Source organism: Castor canadensis, chromosome 11, assembly GCF_047511655.1.
Source record: "Castor canadensis chromosome 11, mCasCan1.hap1v2, whole genome shotgun sequence".
NCBI classification, from domain to species: Eukaryota; Metazoa; Chordata; class Mammalia; order Rodentia; family Castoridae; genus Castor; species Castor canadensis.
The window spans coordinates 41,783,910-41,808,336 of NC_133396.1; the positions used below are offsets into that span (position 1 = coordinate 41,783,910).

Here is a 24,427-nt window from a genome sequence, read left to right on the forward strand (position 1 = left end):
GACATAAGTGATCCTCTGGTAAAAGACAGACATTCTGTCATGGTTAAGAATGAGAGTGAAAAGAATTGAAATGGGCTATTGTGTCCTATGTGTGTAACTTTACTGGACAATGAATAAAACATTGTGATAGAAATTGCTCTTAAACCCTTCCTGATGCCTTCTTAAAGATGCAGGTGACTTGATTTTCTTCAATACATTCCTTAGTATAACAGTATAATTTCCCCACAAACGTGTTGGGAATTAAATCACTGTCTCAGATAGAAGCTATGTTTTATTATTATTATTGTTATTTTTATTACTATTAGAAATATATTTACATAAATACCGTTTTTATAAATGACAATGTATTCTTCCTGTGTATTACACACATAATACAAATTTATTCCATTTTTCAAACAAATATCTTTAAAGGTTAACACATAGCTTATTAAAATTTGAATACAGTACATGTTTTTGGTCATGAGGTGGTTCCTCTCATGACCAACATGATCCTTAAATTCCATGACATCATTTTCCTTTTCTATACCAGTGATAATTTGTCACAGACTTTGTAAAAATAAGACTAGTGTATACAACTTTGTAATGTGAATCTACATTACAAAAAATATATATACAGACACACAAAGAATACACAATATACCTTGCCTACACCCAAATGTGATTTGAAGCAGATGATATATTTGCTGTTTAAATACCATTTACAACATGTACTTTTGATGACATGAATTTGAGAATGAAAATCATGTTTTCCAGACTCAAAATGTTGATATCCTAATGTTACTTATTTTAAAAAATTGATATCCAGCAGGGTACCGGTTGTTTACACCTATAATCCCAGCTACTTGAGAAGATTTTGGTTCTAGACCAGCCCAGGCAAATAGTTCTTGAGACTCCATCTCCAAAATAACCAGAGCAAAATGGACTGGAGATGTGACTCAAAGGATAGAGCTCCTGCTTTGCAAGCATGAAGCCCTGAGTTCAAACCCCAGTCCCACAAGAAAAAAAACAACTGATTTTTAGGTGGGTAACCCAAGTACATTAGAAAAAGATGGATTAGATTCAAAAATAGTGTCATAAAGTTGATGATTTTCCATAGCCATTCTGAATGCTATAAAAAAAAGATTAGGTTTTTTTTCTAAGTTAATCCAAGTTATTAAACTTTAAAATCATATGAAAGCATTTATGAAGATCCTGAATTGTATTTCTCATTAAAGAAAAAGAAAAGGCTTGGTGAGTCACGTCTCCAGACTTGCTTATGTAGAGGAGAAAGCAAAGGCCTCTGTCAGTCATCTGGAAAGTTGAAACCCAGCACTTACTGTAAACTTACAGCCATCTAAGAGCACTACTCAGTTTTATAGGCTTGGGCTCCTCTGTGCATCCTGAAGGCAGTGACAGCACAAGACTTCTGATCTTCTAAATAAAAATCATTATCAAATGAATTTGTTAAAGAGCCATGCAGAACAAATGTGTGTGTAGCTACAGCTGGCATCCATGGGAATTATAAATGGCTAGATGAGGGCACTTTCAATTGTTTCAGAGTAAAACAGTAACAAAACAGAAAACACTAAAATCGATAAGCAACTCTGATAGGAAAAATGTCTGTGTTGCATTCCTGTTACAGTTTGCTTGTAAAAATGTATTTACTTTGTTTCTTAATGTAACTTAAAACTCCAGCATTTCCATCTAGAAAAACATCTGTAATACCAGTGACTTGGGAGGCAGAGATCAGGAGGACTGCAGTTTGAGGCCAGCCCAGGAAAAAAGTTAAGAGACCCTAGCTGAACAAAAAAGGTTGGCGTGGTAACATGCACCTGTGATCCCAGCTATGTAAAAGGACAGTGGTCCAGGCCAGCCAGAGTCCCTATCCAAAAAATTATTAAGCAAAAGGGCTGGGAGCATGGCTCAAGTAGTAGAGTGTTTGCCTAGCAAGCTCAAGGCTCTGAATTCAAACTCCATTACCACCACCACCACCACCACAACACACACACACATACACACACACACACACACACAGGCTCTTAGCAAGTATCTATAAAGTGAACAAAGTCGTGGTGGAACCACTTCTGCAGTAGCTTTCCATTACAGATAATGTTTTATCTTGAAGCTAATGCATCTGTTTTTAAAGCTCATTTAATTTCTTAACACTCATGATTTATTTGCATATTGACTTAAAAGCTAGCTTCATCATCCATGCCAACTATCAATCAGGCAAAAAAAAAAAAAACATATCAGTATCAGGCACCTACAGGATACACAGATCTATCTTTGGAATGGTGTCTTGGTGTTAATCTATCCTAAGACTAGGATTACTTTTCTTTTTGGGGAGGAGGGCAGATAACTAGAGTCTTACTATGTAACCCAGGTTGACCTAAGCCTTGAACTAGAGATCCTCCTGCCTCCACCTCGCTCCACTGGGATTATAGGCACGAACCACCATGCCTGGCTAGGATTACATTTCTTAAAAGAAACTACAATCTATTAAAAAGAAGTACTATGATTTTTCTGGAGGACAATTTGCTAAAATACTCCTAGGAGAAGCCAAAAATCACCTCTGAACTTTTTTAGGCAACAAATTTCTACAGTTTTAGAATGGGATCAGCAATATACTGTAACTCCCCAACTCTAACACACATAGCTATCTAGAACTCAGTGAAGACATTCCTCAGATTTTTATGTTTAATTAAGTTAGATAGTAAAGGTACAAAGAAGAAAAAGAATCTGGTATGTTTCAAATAATCAAACTGTAATCCTATGAACAATGATAAAAACTGCAACTTCAAATATGAATGCTTGAATATACAGCTTCACAAAACATTTATCTCAAAACATCATAAACTTTGGGCAAGAAGTTCTTTCATGAATTCTTCAAGGACAGCTACCACATTTTTGGCTTCAGGCATTTCTTCATGTTCCACTTTAACAATCTTCAAAAGAATATCTCCACTACCACAGTTCTTTAGGAACATGTAACATTTAAACAAGGCGTAATGGTTCATTTCTGCCTGCCGGATAAATCTCTTCAAATTGTTTGTATCTTGTATGGCCTAGAAAAAGATCACTGAGTTAAATATGTATTTAGTGAGATAATAATGAAGCCTGAAAAATCTCTCTTATCCAGTTGAGAATTCAACGTTTGTTGCTAAGAGGTAAGCTTTTAAAATATTCCATCATTTTTATTGCTAATATGCTTTACCCTTGGTAGAACAAAATCTCACAAAAATACTTCTAAAAATCTAAGGTGACAATACTCCCCACAATCAGAATTCTCAATCACTTTTTTTTAGTGGTTTGCAAGTAAGCTACACCATAAATTGCAAGCTTGATGTCCCTTAAATATAAGCAATTATTCACCCAATTTATAGGAAATGAAATTATATGTATGCAGAAGCTACTGAAAAGTCAAAGTACATGCCTTGTTATGATTCAAGTTTTGAGAATGTCCTATCTAATAACATCAAAGCTATAAAGCAGATTTGTTATTCTATCATTCCATTACTGATTAAAATTCAGACAAAAAGATTTTATGTGGCCCTTGACACACAGCCAATTAATTACCTTTAGTTTAAAGTTCTCCAGGACTTGTCTGAAAAGAAAAGGGTTACCCCCTTCAGCACCATTTAAAAAAGCCTGCATCCAATCCTCACAAAACCGGTTGCTTCCTACAAAATATTTTAGAGTTAAACAAATGAAAATGGCCCACAAGACATTTCTTCATAAAAACATTTATATTGAATTATTTAATACTTCTATAGTCATCTAAAAGTGTGCTTTTTTTTTTTTTTTTTGGTGCAAATGGGATTTGAATTTAGGGCTTTGCAAAGCAGATGCTCTACCACTTGAGCCACACCTCCAGTCTGGCCATTCATTCCTAACTGTTCACTAATACTTCTTTGCATGAGTCAAGCAGTTTTATCATTACCCTGTTGATAAACATTTAAGTTGCTTTCAATTCTTTGCTATTTCAGTTAATGCCTTAATGAGCACTTTTCTTTTTGTCTCCTTGTGTATATATAAGTTTCTTTATATACATAGGAGTGGAGTACTAAGCATGACTTGATTTCCATGTTTCTAAAATCACTAGTTTCCAGCAGGAGTGGGATAGTCATGGAAAACTGCACGAGACAAGAAGGATACATATTTGCATTACTTGTTCTCAATGCAAAGACAAAACTCAGAACAAGTCCAGGAAGGCTACTTCGGAGTTCACTGCTTACCTGCATTGTAGAACTGAGGCTGGGAGCCACTGCAATCGATGATCACAGACTTATGCTGCTCCTCTGTCATGGCCATGCACAAAGACGTCATGGTGCCTTCATGAATAAGTCCTTCAAGACTGGCCACACTTAGAAACCTGCCACACACAAATCCATTTCCCACAAACAATATTGTAGGATGGAAGGGAGAAAACAAATTCATTCCACACTGGGGGCTTGCTATGGAAAAACATCCCTTCGCAAAATTATGTTCATTACCTGTTAATGTCTCTCTTTGTTTTTTCATCTGATTCTTTAACCTCAACAGGAGTATAACTCAAAGCCTATAAGAAAATAAAGGCTGGTTGATACCTGTCTTCCAGTTTTCCTTACAAAGCCACCACATTCTTGGGAAAGAAAATGTTACTTTTCCCAATAACCACCACACGGACAGTTGATGGGCAGTGCATGAGCTCTCCACAGCTTTGTTTACCAGCTGCTTGCTAACATTTTTATATAGTGAAAATCACTTTGGAATGTTTTTTTTTTCCAAAATGTTTGATCCTATTAGGAAGTTTCAGTAAGCATTTGCAATTCAATTCCACCTTAGTAATAAAACTTTCTAGATCCAAGTAAAGAAAGTGTAGTCTTGACAGGGAGCAAAGTTTGAGTGAATATTCAGAGGGGGAAAAAGTAATATTAAGAGAAAATGAGTATGTCTATAAACAATTCAAACTCTGCCAAAGTAATTCTCAACTAGTAAATGCTCTTGTTTGGGCAATACTTACAGCATGTAGCAAAAAGGTAAGTTTCTCCTGAAAGAGAAGAACAACTCTTTGGATTGGGCATACAACATCCTCAAACCAGCTATTCAGGTAAGACTTTATTTGGTTCTCCAAGGCCCTTTCCTAGATCAAAAAGAAAATGTCATTTGCTTTATTATCATATAAGCCTTCTACTTAGTGGACTCAACATTTCTTTACTATGCTCTTGACAACAAAAAGCTGGTATAGACGCCATTTTTTCTTTTGAGACAACATCTCAGTATGTAGCCCAGACTGGCCTCAAACTCACAATCCTCTTTCCTCAGCTTCCCTTATCCTGGGATTACAGTTGTGACCACCACACCTGATGACACCTTTTTTTTTTTTTTTTTTTAAAGCTAACACTACCAACTCAGAAAAAGGAATTGCGATACAGTTGTCCTAGGAGACTGAATTAATAGGGTTTTGCTTCACATTGTTTTTCACTGGAAGGAGGTAGGCATTCATGTCCATCTCTCCCCAATATACTGTGTACTCATTGGAGATACTGTTTAATAAACTACCAGAACCGGGTAGGGTATCTGAAACATAGTAACTATGGAATGATTGAAGAAATGCTGAGAATTTGTACTCAAAATGTGAACAGAGAAGGATATGAGTAACTTCATCAAAGCAACTGAGGCCCACAGCAGTTGTCAGACAGGCGCCCAGGCACACATTGGCTTTCTAGGCTGTGCTGCTCTCTAGGGACTAGTGTCACCCAAGAAGAGCTTCAATCTGAGAGCTCAAATCCCCTAGTGTGAACTCAGGGCTTCATGCTTGCAAAGCAGGTTCTCTACTGCTTGAGGCACGCCTCCAGTCCATTTTGCTCTGGTTATTTTGGAGATGGAAGTCTCTCAAACTATTTGCCCAGGCTGGCCTCAAACCACGATTCTCCTGATCACAGCCTCCCAAGTACTGAGGATTACAACCACCATCCACTGACACCTGGCTCCTTCTTTTTCTTTTTTTTTTGGTAGTACTGGGGTTTTGAACTCAGGGTCTAATGCTTGCTAGGCAGGCACTGTACCACTTGAGCCACTCCGCCAGTCCTTTTCTATGTTGGGTATTTTCAAGATAGGTCTTGAAACTATTTGCCTGGGCTGGCTTCAAACAGCAATCCTCCTGATCTTTGCCTCCTGAGTAGCTAGGATAGTAACAGGTAGTAGTAGTAACAGATGTTACTACATGTAATAGATAATTTATCAGAGTCATAACTTAAATACTGATACAAGATGAAAGCATAATTTTTAAAAGATTTGAATAAATTAGTCAATATGGATATATGTAATTCACAAAAGATTGATTAATAAAAATGGGATTTTCTAAAAATCTTCGATATGTCCAACAATAGCTATCTATCCTTGCCTCTGGTGCCAGAGGCTACATAGACCATAAGCTCTGATGAGAATATAAATCTTATGTGCCTAGAAATCAGGAAAGCAGCATCCACTTCTTCATCAGACATGATATTACATCCAGGCTCCGACGGCTCACATCTATAATCCTAGCTACTCAGGAGGCAGAGATCAGAAGGATCTTGGTTTGAAGCCAGCCTAGGCAAATAGTTTGCGAGACCTATCTTGAAAAACCCTTCACAAAAATGGGGATGGTGGAGTGGATCAAGGTGAAAGCCCTGGGTTCAAGCCCTAGTGCCGCAAAAAAAAAAAAAAAAAAAAAAATTACATGCTACTGAATTTAGCAGCTAAGAATTTTTCATAGGTGCAATACATCAAAAGCAACCTTGTGAAACTTTCAGCACTTATAGGACTGTGTTCCCTGATTTCCTTAAAAATCACCAGTCTATGGCTGGGGGCATGGCTCAAGTGGTACAGCGCTTGCCTAGCAAGTGTGAGGTCCTGACTTCAATACCCAGTACTGCCAAAAAAAAAAAAAAAAAATCAGTCTTCTAATGCAGAAACTTTAAAGCGACAAAGCACAATAGAAAGGGACCAGGAACTAGAGAAAAGGTTAGCTCAAGAAGAATTAATGTAGAATGTAACACATATATATGTACAGGAAAGCAATTCGAGTAAACTCCCTGTATAGCTATCCTTATCTCAACTAGCAAAAATCCTTGGTCCTTCCTATTATTGCTTATACTCTCTTCAACAAAATTAGAAAATAGTTTCTGCCTGGTAGTGAGGGGGTGGGGGGAAAAGGGAGAGGACGGGGGAAGGTGGGGAGAAATGAACCAAACATTGTATGCACATATGAATAAAAGAAATAAAAAAAATCAGTCTACTGGTGTACAAGGTAAAGGGTTTTTTTTTGTTGTTTTCATTTTACAGTAGTTTTATCATACTTTTGATTGGCAAGGTGAAGTTTTTAGAATTTAGCTATCTTTGTTTTGTGACTACCTATATGACAGGTAGTTATAATTACAGTGGTCATGGTATGTTAATCATTTCAGTCTTATAAAACTTAAATCAGTCATCTTACCTCAAAATCCATGTTACTTTTCAGTCCTTGAATGTACTTGTCCAATTCAGGCCTGAAAGTATGTTCTTAAGGAAATACTAAAGGATGAATAATTAAGACAATGTTTCATCTCTCAACAGGAAATGTAAGGTCTCTCAAATAATGCAAACTATAAATTAAAACAAGCCAAGGCAAATGGCCAAATTTAAGTATGAAATCAAGCACATGTAGGGGTAGAGAAGCTTAGGGAGGGTGGCAGAGATAATTCTCCCGTTGCTTCCCATGTTCTCCTTCCTGACACATTCAAACAACAATGAAAGGATATAGCTCGAGGCCCTTTTCAGACCCTCCTAAAAAACAGACCACATACTCTGAAGGGTTATGTTCAGAGCCCACTGCTACTGTTTCAGGAAGCAGTTTCCCTTGTTGGAAAAGGCAGTAGTAACAACCAACTGAGTAACCTGGAATTCTAGAAAAGAAAGAAAAAGGTAAAATGTAGTATTTTGGGTATTCATGTGGTCTGCTCTGAACCTGGCCATCTTGATCTGGGGACTCCTTTACCTGCCCACTAATGCAGAGCTTCCCAGATTTCTCAAGTTTACTCATCACAGCAGAGGAAAGAACATATGCATGGTGGACATTAATTAAAGTGGCCCTAACAGAAGTGAACTTTGAGTTGTCCTCTTTTATGTGAAAAATTCATGCCAAGTTTCACTCTTGGTATACCCACATTTGCATGAAGAAAAGTCTCCCCTTTCCCCAAAATGTCACAAATCATGGATGCTCCAAGTAGATGTGGCAGGCTTATCCTTAAGCCATGACCTCATACTCCTGAGGGGACTTACATATAAACTTCATGATATAAAGTGAACTATAATCAAGGAGTGTAACAGTGCAAGGTGCCTATAATCCTAGCTACTCAGGAGGCAGAGATCAGGAGGATTGAGGTTCGAAGCCAGCCCTCAGCCAATAGTTCTTGAGACCCCCATCTCAAAAATGCCCAACACAAAAAGGGACTAGTGGAGTGGATTAAGCTGTGAGAGCACATGCCTAGCAAGCGTGAGGCCCTGAGTTCAAAATCCAGTGCTGCCAAAAAAAAAAAAAAAAGGGGGATTGTAACAGAAAGATGACTGTAACTTTCACTTTTTAAAAATTAGCATATACTAGTTGTACAAGGGAATTCCATTGTGACATTTACATATGTGGTTACAATGTAAAGAATGTGTATGTTTAAGTATGAACTCCATCAAGGTAACCAGCCTTATGACTTTAGGCATGCTATTTAACTTCTCTGAGTTTATTTCCTCATTTGAAAATGGAAATAAAAGCTTGGTATAGTGGCTTAAGCCTGCAATCCTAGCTACTCAGGAGGTGGAGATTGGGAAGATCATGGTTCCAGGGAGCCCAGGCAAAAAGTTCAAGAATCCATCTCAACCAATAAAATCTAAGTATGGTGGCATTAGCCTGTCATCCCACCTGCAAAGAGAAGCATAAATAAGAGGATCACCATCCACGCTGGTCCAGCCATAAAGTCAGACCTTATCTCAAAAATAATTAATGCAAAAGATGCTGACAGAGTGGCTCAAGTAGTAGAGCACCTGCCTAGCAAGTGTGAAGCCCTGAGTTCAAATCCCAGTACTACAAAAAAGAAGAAAACAAAGGAAGTAAGAGTGCTGTTCTATCTCACCTTTGAAAGAATTATTGCATCAAAGTTTATGAAAACATTTTACAGACTGTAAACTATACAATTTCAGTTTGGGTAATTAACTCTATATTTTTTTAAGCTGTGTTAGGGTTGCACACTGAGCCTTATACATGAAGATAGACCTGCACCTCTAAGCTACACCCCAATTCCTTAACTCTTTTCTTACAAGTACAAAACTAACTTAGGCACCAGCGTCTCTACCATTCAATTAATCTCACTGCACAAATGTTTACATGAGGCCCAGTGCTTGGGCTGCTGGAAAATGATCCTGCAGGTCTTTTTAGAGTTTCTCATCACTTCTCATATTTAGCTCAGAAGTAAAAATTCAGGACACAGCAAATTTTATACTTACCTCAGCTCCACAGATGCAACATTACCCAGCCCTTCAAAGACGGCTCCCTTTGAAAGACGCTTAGCAATGAAACTGCGCAGCTCTGGCTCCACTTCAGATGGTAGATTAGTATCCACCAAGGAGAGGCTTGACAAAGGAAAGACACACATTCCTTACCAATGGATGGGTGCATTCACGCCCATTAAGTCAAAATGGTACCAAAGCCAGGGTCTCCCTTAAGGAATTAAGAAACCTGTCTGCCTGATTCCTGTTGGTGAGTGCTATAATTTGGATCTAGAATATTCCCCAAAGGCCCATGTGTTGAAGGCTTGGTCCCTAGCCCATGGTTCTATTGTGAGGTGGTAAACTTTAGGAGGTGGGGCATTGTTTGAGAAAGTTAGGATATTCAGGGTATTAGATAGGGAACCCTGGCTTCCTCTTCTAAGCTGGGGATGTAGCTCAGTGCTTGTCTACCATGCACAAGACACTGGGTTCCATTCCAAACACTGGGGAAAAAAGATATTTTGTCATAGCAATGGAATGTATGTCACCAAGTATGACCTACCTTACCAAACATTTTTAAGTATTCCTATCTTTCCAACTTGTTCTCTCCAGTACTAGAACTGCACTGGAATTCCCAACCCACTGTTCCTCACATTCTCATCTCCTCACTTCCCTTATTCAGCTTAAACTCCATGGCCACTCCCTATAATCACACCTCTGCACATTCTTGCTTTTCTTTCTTTCAACTTTATTGAGGTATAATTATATAGAAATTGGCTACTACACACAACTACTGTGTTGCTTTCATCTCACTGGACTTGCTTAGCAAAACCATTCAAGGTCAATACCTACTCTGTACCTGTACCTATGCACTTGAGTGTGATTGGCTAAAACCCCACACTCACAGTGTTGAGTCTCATGTTAAATTAATGAGCACTAGCTTCAAGTGGGTGCTACCTGCTGCCCATCTATCACTACATTTTCTGGCTCACTCACTCTCCTACATCACTATCTCCTGCCTCCTCCTCCTTCAATCCTTCAAGTGCCAGAAACCTATGAATAAATACAACATCTTAGGAACTAAAAAAAAATCACAACTTCGGAGCCAAGCATGGTAGTGTGTGCTTGTAATCCCAATACTCAGGAGGCTGAAGCACGATGATGAAGAATGGGAGGCCACTCTCTGCTTACTGGCTTCCACCTGTATTTCCCATCCATAACTTTCAATAAACTCCATTTAACACCCCCCCCACACACAAAAAAAGAGTTTGAGGCCTGCCAGGCACTAGTGGCTCACACCTGTAATCCTAGCTACTTGGAACATTGAAATCATGGTTAGAGGCCAGCCCAAGAAAATAGTTCATGAGACACCATCCAAAATAACCAGAGCAAAAAAAAATAATAATAACCAGAGCAAAATGGACTGGAGGTGTGCTTCAAGTGGTATAGCTCCTATTATACAAGCATGAGTTCAAACCCTGGTCCCACAAAAAAAAAAAAATTTGAGGTCAGCCTGGGCTACATAGCAAGACCCTCTCTCTAAGTAAATAAAGAATTTTACTTTGCTTTAGATTAGAACATAAATAGAATATAATGAAAGAAAAACTCTTCTATCACCCACCTTCACAACATGAACCTAATGCTTCTCAAGGTCTTTTGTTTTAGTTTATATTATAGGAAGTTTCAAACATACAAAAGGAAAGAGGGGGATTCCAAGATGGTGGCTAGAGGGAGGAAGCAGAAAGAGTGCCTCCTAAAGTAAAATCTTGGAGAGATGCTGGAGATACACCTTACAGGAAAAACCACCAAGAAGAGGCAAAACTTTGACTCCTCCACACCCCCACCCTATGTGTAACATTCCCACTCCACATTAAATGGAGAAAGCAGGAGGCTCCTGTGCCGCCGCCAGACGCCAGTGCCCAGACGGCCTGGGAAGATGCGGACCACAAGGTGAGCTAAGCAGCACACGGTTCTCCCACAGACAACCCTGGGCCAGATCAGCATATCCCCCTGGACAGACCAACACCCACCCAGGGAAAAAACTGAATAATAAGCAATAATAACAAAAAAGACATGTAGCAAAGAGGGCAGGGAGCCCTAAGCGCCGAAGAGGGGGAAGGGGAAATCCCTCACAACAAGCCAACTGGAGAAGGCAGGAGAGGTGGCACACACCCAGCAATCAGGAGCGGGAAAGCTTGTAAAAGTGGAGGTGGGAGGAAAACTCCACAGGAGGGGGGAAGACCCACTTCCCATGTGAACTGTAAATAAACACGCTGGCCTGAGAAAGCAGGTGCAGTGTCACCTCCCCAGTGTGCTTGGATAAGGAAAAGCTTGTAGCAGTGGCATCACGCCCAGGAGAACTCTAAGTAAACAAAGCCTGCGGGGCCAGGTGAGTGTTAAGCTCACTCCTGAGATCTGCATAAATAAAGCCTCCAGCAAGAGCAGGCTGACAGCAGGGGGCAGGTGAGCCGCAGCCTCAGATAGTCATTCACAGAACTGTCTCCAGACTCTTTTTTCTCCCTACCTTTGATGACACAAAAACTGAACTACACCTGCGTGCTGAAAAACTTACTGAAACTGTATTGCATTTGAACTTGGGACACTTTGTGGTGTTTTTGTTGTTGTTGTTGTTGTTTTGGTTTGGTTTTTTTTAGTTTATTTTCCCTTTGATGAGACAATGACAGAACTACTTCTGAGACAACATCTTCAAGATTGCAGGCTTTGGGACTAACACAAAGATTATTAAGACTGAAACTTTATTGTGAACCTGGAGTTTTTTTATTTTTTTAATTTTATTTTTATTTTTATTTACTTTTTTATTTTATTTTTCTCAATACTTTCTCTGTCTCTGTAATGCCTGTTCCACTTCCCATTGATAGGTACACTACCTCTCCATTTATATCCTTGAAACTTTTTGTTTGTTTGTTTGTTTGTTTGGGGTTTTTGTTTGTTCACTTGTTTTTCCCTCTTTCTTTAACTTCTTTGCTTTCCCTCTCCTCTCACCCTTCCATTCTAAATATCACCATTGTTATTATTATAAGATAGAAAATACTTAATTGCACACAGTATGGGAACAATAACAACACCAAGGGCAATGACAGGAAGACAGAAAAAACAGGGAAACCAGTTTCCCCACAGCAAAAAATTAGTACAGGAACCAGAGGGAAATGAACAAAACAGATACTCAGATCCAGACTCCAACAAAATGAAGATAAACTATGCCAAAGAACCCAATGAAGCTCACAAGAACAATCTAAAAGAACAAGTACTACAGGTAATCAATGAGAATTTTATAGAGATGATAATGGATATGGTCAACCAAAATGTACAGGAGACACTCAAGAAATTCCAAGACAACAAAAATAGAGAATTTGAAAAAGCAAAAGAAGAAATAAAACCATAGAAGCACTGTATAAACACCAAGTGAAACAAAGAACACGATTAGTAAAGAGATAAATGAACTCAGGATGAAAATAGACAACATGAAAGAGGAAATGACTCAGGATATGGAAAACCTCAGAAAAAGAACAAAACAGAATTGCAAAACAAAACGGAAGACCAATCCAGCAGAATAGAACAAACAGAAGACAGACTCTCAGAACTCGAAGATGAAATGGTAATTAAAGGAAAAACCGAAGAACTATTAGTTAAACAACTCAAGACCTGTGAAAAGAAAATGCAAGAACTCACTGACTCCATCAAAAGACCAAACCTGAGAATCATGGTCATTGAAGAAGGAGAAGAGGTGCAAGCAAAGGGAATGCGTAATATAGTCAACAAAATAATAACAGAAAATTTCCCAAATCTAGAGAAATCTATTCCCATACAGATGCAAGAGGCCTCCAGAACACCAAAGAGAACAGACCACAATAGAACTACCCCATGGCATATTATCATTAAAACAACAAGTACAGAGACCCGTGAAAGAATACTGAAGGCTGTAAGAGAGAAAAAACAAATAACATACAAAGGTAAACCCATCAAAATCACAGCAGACTTCTCTACAGAAACATTAAAAGCAAGAAGAGCTTGGGGTGAGATCTTCCGGGCACTGAATGAAAATAACTTCAACCCCAGGATGCTCTACTCACCAAAACTATCATTCAAAATAGATGGAGCAATAAAAGTCTTCCGTGATAAGCAGAAACTAAAACAATATGTGACCACAAACCACCACTACAAAAGATTCTTCAAGGGATTCCACACACTGAAAGTGAAACCCAACATAACCATGAAAGGGCAGGCAACACCAAACTACAGGAAAAGAAAAAGCAAGAAAGTAGAAAGTAACCTCCATTTAGGTACACACAATCAAACCTTCAAACAACAAAGACAACTAAATGACAGGAATCACCACATACCAATCAGTACTACCACTTAATGTCAATGGACTTAATTCCCCCATCAAAAGGCACCGTTTGACGAACTGGATTAAAAAGGAAGATCCAACAATTTGTTGCTTACAGGAGACCCATCTCACTGACGGAAATAAGCATAGACTTAGGATGAAAGGCTGGAAGATTTACCAAGCCAGTGGCCCCCGAAAACAGGCAGGAGTAGCAATACTTATCTCTGACAAAGTAGACTTCAAACCTACATTGATCAAATGAGATAAAGAAGGACATTCCATACTAATAAAAGGGGAAGTAGACCAGAAGGAAATAACAATTATCAACCTATATGCACCCAATGTCAACGCACCCAATTTCATCAAACATACCCTGAAGGACCTAAAGGCATATATTAACTCCAACACAGTGGTCATGGGAGATTTAACACCCCATTATCATCAATAGATAGGTCATCCAAACAAAAAATCAATAAAGATATTCATGATCTAAAATATACAATAGATCAAATGGACCTACTTGATGTCAACAGAACATTTCATACAACTTCTACACAATTTACATTCTTCTCAGCAGCTCACGGAACCTTCTCCAAAATAGATCATATCCTAGGGCACAAAGCAAGTCTCAGCAAATATAAGAAAATAGAAATTATACTATGCATTCTATCTGATCACAATGCAATAAAACTAGAACTCAACAATAAAAGTAAAGACAAAAAACATACAAACAGGTGGAAACTGAATACCTCATGATTTAATGAACAATGGGTCATTGGTGAAATAAAAGAGGAAGTTAAAAAGTTCCTGGAAGTCAATGAAAATGAAAATACAACCTACCGGAACCTATGGGACACAGCAAAGGCAGTTCTGATAGGAAAGTTTATAGCCATGAGTGCATATATTAAAAAGACTGAAAGATCCCAAATCAATGACCGAATGATACATCTCAAACTCCTAGAAAAACAAGAACAAGCAAATCCCAAAACAAATAGAAGGAGAGAAATAATAAAAATAAGAGCTGAAATCAATGAAATAGGAATCAAAAAAACCATACAAAGAATTAATGAAACAAAAAGTTGGTTCTTAGAAAAAATATACAAGATCGACAGACACTTGGCAAACCTGACTATAATAAGGAAAGAAAAAACCCAAATTAGTAGAATCAGGAATGCAAAAGGGGAGATAACAACAAACACCATGGAAGTTCAGGAAATCATCAGAGACTACTTCGAGAACCTATATTCAAATAAATTTGAAAATCTTAAAGAAATGGACAGATTTCTAGATACATATGATCATCCAAAACTGAACCAAGGGGTTATTAATCACCTGACTAGATCTATAACACAAAATGAAATTGAAACAGCAATCAAGAGTCTCCCCAAAAAGAAAAGTCCAGGACCTCATGGATTCTCTGCTGAATTCTATCAGACCTTTAAAGAAGAACTGATACCAACCCTCCTTAAACTGTTCCATGAAATAGAAAGGGAAGGAAAACTGCCTAACATATTTTATGAAACCAGTAGTACACTTATCCCAAAACCAGGCAAAGACACCTCCAAAAAGGAGAACTATAGGCCAATCTCCTTAATGAACATTGATGCAAAAATCCTCAATAAAATAATGGCAAACCACAATGAACAACACATCAAAAAAATCACTCACCACAACCAAATAGGCTTCATCCCTGGAATGCAGGGGTGGTTCAACATACAAAAATCAATAAACGTAATAAACCACATTAACAGAAGCAAAGACAAAACCACTTGATCATCTCAACAGATGCAGAAAAAGCCTTTGATAAGATCCAACATCATTTCATGATAAAAGCTCTAAGAAAACTAGGAATAGAAGGAAAGTACCTCAACATTATAAAAGCTACATATGACAAACCTATAGCCAGCATTATACTTAATGGAGAAAAACTGAAACCATTCCCTCTAAAATCAGGAACTAGACAAGGATGCCCACTATCTCCACTCCTATTCAACATAGTACTGGAATTCCTAGCCAGAGCAATTAGGCAAGAAGAAGGAATAAAAGGAATACAAATAAGTAAACAAACTGTCAAAATATCCCTATTTGCAGACAACATGATCCTATACCTTAAAAGACCCAAAAAACTCTACTCAAAAGCTCCTAGACACCATCAATAGCTACAGCAAGGTAGCAGGATATAAAATCAACATAGAAAAATCATTAGCGTTTCTATACACTAATAATGAACAAACTGAGAAAGAATATATGAAAACAATTCCATTTACAATAGCCTCAAAAAAAAAAAAAAAAAAACCAAATATCTAGGTGTAAACCTAACAAAGGATGTGAACGACCTCTACAAGGAAAAGTATAAACTTCTGAAGAAAGAGATTGAGGAAGACTATAGAAAGTGGAGAGATCTCCCATGCTCATGGATTGGTAGAATCAACATAGTAAAAATGTCTATACTCCCAAAAGTAATCTGCATGTTTAATGCAATTCCCATCAAAATTCCAATGACATTCATTAAAGAGACTGAAAAATCTACCGTTAAATTTATATGGAATCACAAGAGGCCATGAATAGCCAAGGTAATTAATACTCAGTCAAAAGAACAATGCTGGAGGTATCACGATACCTGACTTCAAACTATATTACAAAGCAATAACAATAAAAACAGCATGACACTGGCACAAAAACAGACATGAAGACCAGTGGAACAGAATAGAGGACCCAGATATGAAGCCACACAACTATAACCAACTTGTCTTTCACAAAGGAGCTAAAAATAAACGATGGAGAAAAAGCAGCCTCTTCAACAAAAACTGCTGGGAAAACTGGTTAGCAGTCCGCAAAAAACTGAAACTAGATCCATGTATATCACCCTATACCAATATTAACTCAAAATGGATCAAGGATCTTAATATCAGACCCCAGACTCTAAAGTTGGTATAGGAAAGAGTAGGAAGTACTCTGGAGTTAATAGGTATAGGCAAGAACTTTCTCAATGGAACCCCAACTAATGAACCAATAAAGAAATGGGCAAGTGAACTAAACAGAACTTTCTCAAAAGAAGAAATTCAAATGGCCAAAAAACACATGAAAAAATGCTCACCATCTCTAGCAATAAAGGAAATGCCAATTAAAACCACACTAAGATGCCACCTCACCCCTGTTAGAATAGCCATCATTAGCAACACCACCAACAACAGGTGTTGGCGAGGATGTGGGGAAAAAGAAACCCTCTTACACTGTTGGTGGGAATGTAAACTAGTACAACCACTCTGGAAAAAAATTTGGAGGCTACTTAAAAAGCTAGATATTGATCCACCATTTGATCCAGCAATACCACTCTTGGGGATATACCCAAAAGACTGAGACACAGGTTACTCCAGAGGCACCTGCACACCCATGTTTATTGCAGCACTATTCACAATAGCCAAGTTATGGAAACAGCCAAGATGCCCCAGCACTGACGAATGGATTAAGAAAATGTGGTATCTATACACAATGGAATTTTATGCAGCCATGAAGAAGAACGAAATGTTATCATTCGCTGGTAAATGGATGGAATTGGAGAACATCATTCTGAGTGAGGTTAGCCTGGCCCAAAAGACCAAAAATCGTATGTTCTCCATCATACGCGGACATTTGATCAAGGGCAAACACAAGAGGATTGGCCTTTGATCACATGATGAGGCGAGAGCACAGAAGGGAGGTATGAGGATAGGTAAGACACCACAAAAACTAGATAGCATCTGTTGCCCTCAACGCAGAGAAACTAAAGCAGATACTTTAAAGCAACTGAGGCCAATAGGAGAAGGGGACCAGGAACTAGAGAAAAGGATAGATCAAGAAGAATTGACCTAGAAGGTAACACACATGCACAGGAAATCAATGTGAGTCAACTCCCTGTATAGCTATCCTTATCTCAACTAGCAAAAACCTTTGTTCCTTCCTATTATTGCTTATACCCTCTCTACAACAAAATTAGAAATAAGGGTAAAAGAGTTCCTGCCGGGTATGAGGGGGTGGGGGGAAGAGGGAGGGGGCGGCAGGGGGGGGAGGGAGGGGGGGAAGGGGGGAGAAATGACCCAAACATTGTATGCACATATGAATAAAATAAAAATTAAAAAAAAAAAAAAAAGGAAAGAGGGCAGTATAATTACTCACATGTTCCCCACCATCCAGTTGCAACAGTTTTCAGCTCATTGCCAACTGGTTTCATCTTTATACCCATACCATTCTCCCAATCCCATGTTATTTTGAAGCAAATTCCAAGGATCATTTAATTTCATCCATAAATTTCTCACTATTTGAAAACTGAAAAATTCCTTAAATCATTATCTATTCAGTGAATTTGTATTATACCTTATTTTGCATCAAATGTCAAGATGTATTCATTCATGCACTTAATAAATATGTATTAAATGTCTACACCAGACAAGTACCACTCAAGGAACAAGGTAGAGACATCAATGAAGAAAAGGGGTTCTCCTTTGCTCCTGCAGTATACATTGTAATGTACGGTAGAAGAGATAGTAAAAATAAACAAAGGGGAAAAAAAAGATTAAAATCTTTGAGGTTTGAACTCAGGGTCTACACCTAAGCCACTCTTCCAACCCTTTTTGTGAAGGGTTTTTTCGAGATAGGGTCTCCTGAACTATTTGCCCAGGCTGGCTTCGAACCTCGATCCTCCTGATCTCTGCCTCCTGAGTAGCAAGGATTACAGATGTGAGCCACCAGCAACCAACAGAGAGCACTTTTTTTTTTTTTTTTGGTGGTACTGGGGTTTGAACTTAGGGTCTAATCCTTGCTAGGCAGGCACTGTACCACTTGAGCCACTCCACCAGTCCTTTTTTTGTGTTGGGTATTTTTGAGATAGGAGCTAAATTTAAATCTTGATATTAAATATTTTACTGGAGTTCCAATCAAGAAACTCAAAACAGGACTGGGGACACAGCTCAAATAGTAAAGCACCTACCTAGGGAGTGCAAGGCCCCTAGTTCAAACTCCAGTATCACCGAAACAAAACAAAACAACAACAAAAAAGATTCTCTCTGGCTAATCACAGGGGCAATATCAGTACTTGAATCTGCCTCAGCCAGGAATGAATGAACCAATGAGGAAATCAAGAGAGGTTCCTAGGGAAAAGGAGAAATTGATGGTTTGACTTAGGGAAAGCTCAGTGGAAATAGGGTACCCACTGACATCTACAGGCCAGAGATGCACAGAAGATTGAAAAGCACATGCATGGGTTATGATTAAGCTGTTTTTACCTGAAATCATCACCAGAGGGAGTTTCCACATTTGTGTTACTTGGGCTTCCATCATCACCGTCCCCTCGTTGCTGTGCCAATCTACAAGCCACAAAAACAAATAATGCTATCAATTATGGGCTCTAAATCAACCAGTGTATGAGGCCTTTGCAATCAGGGTAGGGGCAAGACCTCCACTAAACTGCTGCAAGGTCAAAGTGCATGGGTTCTCTACTGCCTAACGATTAAATAAATTTTAAAAATAGGTAAATAAAATAAATGCTGGACGCCAGTGGCTCTCTCAGGTGGCAAAGATCAGGAGGATCGCGATTTGAAGGCAGCGGGAGGGGGGAGGGGGGAAGGCGGGGGGGGGGGGCCGGGGGTGGGGGGGAGGAATAGTTCACGAGCCCTTATCTCAAAAAAAATAAAATAAAATAAACCCACCACGAAAAAGGCTGGTGGAGTGGCTCAAGGTGTAGGCCCTGAGTTCAAACTCCAATACTGGGGAAAAAAAAAAAAATCAGTGCTGACAAGGACCCCTGCTCTAGCCAAAACCTAAAAGGTGGAGGAAAGGTTTAATACCCAGAAAGCTCAAGGAAACTTCTCTTTAAAAAACTGGATTCACAGGGCCAGGAGGAGAGAAAAAGCAGCAAGGACAAGGACCTCGGAGGGAGAGGATAAGGGTGCTGATCCGAAGACGGGACAGGAACTGAAATCATGGGGCATTCGAGAACTGCGCTGAACAGACGGCAGGGGCTTGGGAGGGGCGGGCATGAAGTCCAGCAGGGGAGCCGGGAAAGACGGAGCGTGGCCAGAAGGGCCCTTCGGGTCAAAGACCTCGGGTGGGAGAGTAGATGTGGTTTGGGAGCGGCCAGGACGCCGGGCTGGGACCGGGCCGGGATGTAAGGCCGGGCCGGGGACCCGGGGCGGGGCCGTGGGGGCGGCCGGCGGCACCTGCTTCCGCGGTAGCTGTAGAGGCAGTAGTGGCTGCTGGGCGGCGGCTCGAGTCTCCGCTCCTCTGCAGAGCCAGCTTCCTCGCTGCTCTCCAGTTCCTTCTCATCCCCATCCAGCGACTCCTGCAAAGACGGCAGCATCGCTGCGGTCTCCGAGCGGCCCTGTGTCCCCGCCAAACCGCTCCCCCGCTGCCGTACAGTCCTCGGTGAGCGCCGGCTCGCCCGGCTCTCCGGCCTCGCGCTCCCAAGTTCCGCTGGCGTCTGGGGCCTCCGCGGGTCTGCTCCCCCCGGGGCGAGGGCTGTTGAGTTCGCCCTCGTTGAAAAGCTGCCCTTGTCTTTTGAATTCACTTTTCCCCCCTGTCACTTGAGACGTCAAGGAGTCTGTGTACGTGGTAAAGATGGTGCAACTAGAACTAGCTAGTCCCATAAGAATAAGGCTTGCCCGGCGCTGGTGGCTCGCGCCTGTAATCCTAGCTACTTAGGCAGATGAGGAGGCTCAAGATTCCAAGCCAGTCCAGGCAAATAGTTGGCGAGACCCTATCTCGAAAAGCCCATCACAAAGAAGGGCTGTGGAGTGACTCAAGGTGAAGGCCCTGAGTTCAAACCCCAGTACCAAAAAGAAAAAGAAAGAGAAAAAAGAAAGCAGCTTCCCCACCTTTTTTCTGAGCTAACTCGTGCATGCACCAGTTTGATCCAAAGACATAAATTTGTTTGCTTCTTTTTTCAAAAAGACACAAATTTAAAAATGAACCCTCCTTCAAGGAAGGAGGGAAGGAAGGAGGGAGGGAGGGAGGAAAGGAGGAAGGGCGAGAAAGAGGAGGGGAGAGAAGAAGAAAAAGGAAGATAGGAAAGGGGGAGATAAGAGAGAATTTTTTTATATTCTCGAATATGTAGTCCAGGTTGGCCTCAAACTCGCAATCCTGTCACCATCTCCTAAATGGGATTACACACCGGTTGCACAACTCCTGGCTAAGAAGGCCTTTCAAAAGATAACAAAATGCTTAGAAGCATTTTGCTGGCACCGGTGGCTCATACCTGTAATCCTAACTACTGAGGAGGCAGAGATCAGGAGGATTGAGGTTCAAAGCCACCACAAGCAAATATTCTGAGATCCTATTTGAAAAACCCTTCACAAAAATAGGGCTGATGGAGTGGCTCAAGGTGAAGATCTTGAGTTCAAACCCCAGTACCGCAAAAATAATAAGTGTGACTATATAAAAACTAAACAAGTGCCCAGCGCTAGTGGCTCATGCCTGTAATCCTAGCTACTGGGGAGGCTGAGATCAGTAAGAATGCGGTTTGAGGCCAGCCCAGGAAAATGGTTCTCGAGACCCTAACTTCAAAATAACCAGAGCAAATGATGGAGGGGGGTATATTCGACTAAAATATTATCCAGGAACTGTTGGAAATGTCACAATGTACCCCCAGTACAGCAATAATAATCATGATCATAATCATAATAATAAATGACCAGAGCAAAATGACCTGGAGGTGAGGCTCAAATTCTATAGCACCTGCTTTGCGAGCACCCACTTTGCAAGAGCAATGTCCTGAGTTCAAACCCCATTCCCACCAGGAAAAAAATAAAATAAAAATAAAAACACCAAATATATATGTGACCTAAAGTCAGAACATTGTGGGCATTAACAACTCTGCAAAAAAGAAAAAAAGTTTAGCTGGGCACCAGTGGCTCGCACCTGTAATTGTAGCTAATCAGGAGGCAGAGATCAGGAGGATCATGTTTGGAAATCAGCCTTGACAAATACTTTGAGAGACCCTACCTCGAAATACCCATCATAAAAAGAGCTGGCACAGTGGCTCAAGGTGAAGGCCCTGAGTTCAAGCCCCAGTATCTCAAAAAAAAAGTTTGTTCTCAGATGAGTATGAGTGACCATGCCCAGGAACGCAAACTCAGATACCCAGAACAACAAGGTTCTTCCAAGAAAAAGGTTACTTAAGCTTCAATAGCCACAAAAGAAAGTGGGTAGGATGAACAAGTAGGGGAAGTCTCGTCTACAGAATTTAGATGTCATCTTTTAATGAAACAAAGAAATCTTTTAAAGGATTCAGACATATATTCTTAGCTTTAGGGTTAGTAGGGGCCAGAAGTCTATCAAGCTTAATATACATTCTAAGAGTTTATTAGTAGTCACTGAGTTGATAGGAAATGGCTATTAAAAAAAGATCAGAGAGGGCTGGCAAAGTGGCTCAAATAGTAGAATGCCTGCCTAGCAAACATGAGGCCCTGTGTTCAAATTCCAGTACTGCCAAAAAAAATTTTTAAGTGAATTAGAATATGTGTACACACAAAAAGATAATACAGAGTCATCCTGAGGAAGGCAAGACTTAGGGAAAGTTTGGGACTCTTAGAACATATATGACTTAATTGTATTTCAAGTGGACATTCTTCTCTTTCTGTGAGCCTTCTTTTCAATTACAAATGTGTACTGGTTATCCACACTTGGCTCAAGGACCACCCATCCCCCTCCCCACTCATTGATTATTGATGGTTAGGAAATAAGAGACCCTTCCCTTTCAGAGATTAATGTAAGTGTTAAAACCACCAGGAATCCTGGCTCCAGTGGCTTACACCTATAATTTTAGCTACTCAGGAGGCAGAGATCTGGAGGTCTGGGTTTGAAGCCAGCCCATGCAAATAGTTTGTGAGACCCTATATCGAAAAAAACCCATCACAAAAAAGGACTGGCAGAGTGGCTCAAGGTGTGTGCTCAATACTGCAAAAAAAAGAAAAAAAAAAAAAAAAAAAAAAAGCAGCTCTCCTAAAAATATACGATGGAGAAATAGCTGCCTCTTCAACAAAAACTGCTGGGAAAACTGGTTAGCAGTCTGCAAAAAACTGAAACTAGATCCATGTATATCACCCTATACCAAGATTAACTCAAAATGGATCAAGGATCTTAATATCAGACCCCAAACTCTTAAGTTGATACAAGAAAGAGTAGGAAATACTCTGGAGTTAGTAGGTATAGGTAAGAACTTTCTCAATGAAACCCCAGCAGCACAGCAACTAAGAGATAGCATAGATAAATGGGACCTCATAAAACTAAAAAGCTTCTGTTCATCAAAAGAAATGGTCTCTAAACTGAAGAGAACAACCACAGAGTGGGAGAAAATATTTGCCAATTATACATCAGACAAAGGACTGATAACCAGAATATACAGGGAACTTAAAAAACTAAATTCTCCCAAAACTAATGAACCAATAAAGAAATGGGCATGTGAACTAAACAGAACTTTCTCAAAAGAAGAAATTCAAATGGCCAGAAAACACATGAAAAAATGCTCACCATCTCTAGCAATAAAGGAAATGCAAATTAAAACCACACTAAGATTCCACCTCACCCCTGTTAGAATAGCCATCATCAGCAACACCACCAACAACAGGTGTTGGCGAGGATGCGGGGAAAAAGGAACCCTTTTACACTGTTGGTGGGAATGTAGACTAGTACAACCACTCTGGAAAAAAATTTGGAGGCTACTTAAAAAGATGGACATCGATCTACCATTTGATCCAGCAATACCACTCTTGGGGATATACCCAAAAGACTGTTACTCCAGAGGCACCTGCACATCCATGTTTATTGCGGCACTATTCACAATAGCCAAGTTATGGAAACAGCCAAGATGTCCCAGCACTGACGAATGGATTAAGAAAATGTGGTATCTATACACAATGGAATTTTATGCAGCCATGAAGAAGAACGAAATGTTATCATTCGCTGGTAAATGGATGGAATTGGAGAACATCATTCTGAGTGAGGTTAGCCTGGCTCAAAAGACCAAAAATCGTATGTTCTCCCTCATATGTGGACATTAGATCAAGGGCAAACACAACAAGGGGATTGGACTATGAGCACATGATAAAAGCGAGAGCACACAAGGGAGGGGTGAGGATAGGTAAGACACCTAAAAAACTAGCTAGCATTTGTTGCCCTTAACGCAGAGAAACTAAAGCAGATACCTTAAAGCAACTGAGGCCAATAGGAAAAGGGGACCAGGAACTAGAGAAAAGGTTAGATCAAAAAGAATTGACCTAGAAGGTAACACCCACACACAGGAAATCAATGTGAGTCAATGCCCTGTATAGCTATCCTTATCTCAACCAGCAAAACCCCTTGTTCCTTCCTATTATTGCTTATACTCTCTCTACAACAAAATTAGAGATAAGGGCAAAATAGTTTCTGCTGGGTATTGAGGGGGGGAGCAGGAGGGGGTGGAGTGGGTGGTAAGGGAGGGGGTGGGGGCAGGGGGGAGAAATGAACCAAGCCTTGTATGCACATATGAATAATAAAAGAAAAATGAAAAAAAAAAAAAAAAAAAAAAAAAGCAGCTCTCTCTCCGCTTCTACCTGGTCCCACCAACCATGCCCTTTTGTAATTCCCCTCCCTGATTTTTAATAAACTCCATTA

At 39.8% G+C, this 24,427-nt stretch overlaps 1 protein-coding gene across 2 annotated transcripts; it reads right to left on the reverse strand.

Moving 5' to 3' along the window:
* Positions 1 to 265: 265 nt before the first annotated feature.
* LOC109683328 (protein Njmu-R1) lies at positions 266 to 20,366 on the reverse strand. Of its 2 annotated transcripts, XM_020159121.2 has the most exons (10): positions 19,999 to 20,364; positions 19,066 to 19,146; positions 9,475 to 9,600; positions 7,743 to 7,886; positions 7,439 to 7,496; positions 4,982 to 5,101; positions 4,473 to 4,537; positions 4,215 to 4,351; positions 3,556 to 3,659; positions 266 to 3,044 (listed from the first exon to the last, which is right to left on the reverse strand). In XM_020159121.2, the coding sequence occupies exons 1-10, from the start codon at positions 20,136 to 20,138 to the stop codon at positions 2,829 to 2,831; spliced, it is 1,191 nt and encodes a 396-aa protein (XP_020014710.2). In that variant the 5' UTR covers positions 20,139 to 20,364; the 3' UTR covers positions 266 to 2,828. The 2 variants fall into 2 exon arrangements, with proteins under 2 accessions (XP_020014710.2, XP_073902509.1); XM_074046408.1 differs by lacking the exon at positions 9,475 to 9,600 and having other exon boundaries at positions 19,999 to 20,366.
* Between the last annotated feature and the right edge of the window lie 4,061 nt (positions 20,367 to 24,427).

Bases quoted from the DNA above. Each gene is read 5' to 3' on its own strand.
- LOC109683328 (XM_020159121.2), bottom strand. From the start codon at position 20,138: ATGCTGCCGTCTTTGCAGGAGTCGCTGGATGGGGATGAGAAGGAACTG. The intron at 4,352-4,472 runs GTAATGAACATA...TGTGTGTGGCAG, and splicing joins ACAAAGAGAGACATTAACAG to GTTTCTAAGTGTGGCCAGTC. The intron at 3,660-4,214 runs GTAAGCAGTGAA...AATATTTTGTAG, and splicing joins GCCTCAGTTCTACAATGCAG to GAAGCAACCGGTTTTGTGAG.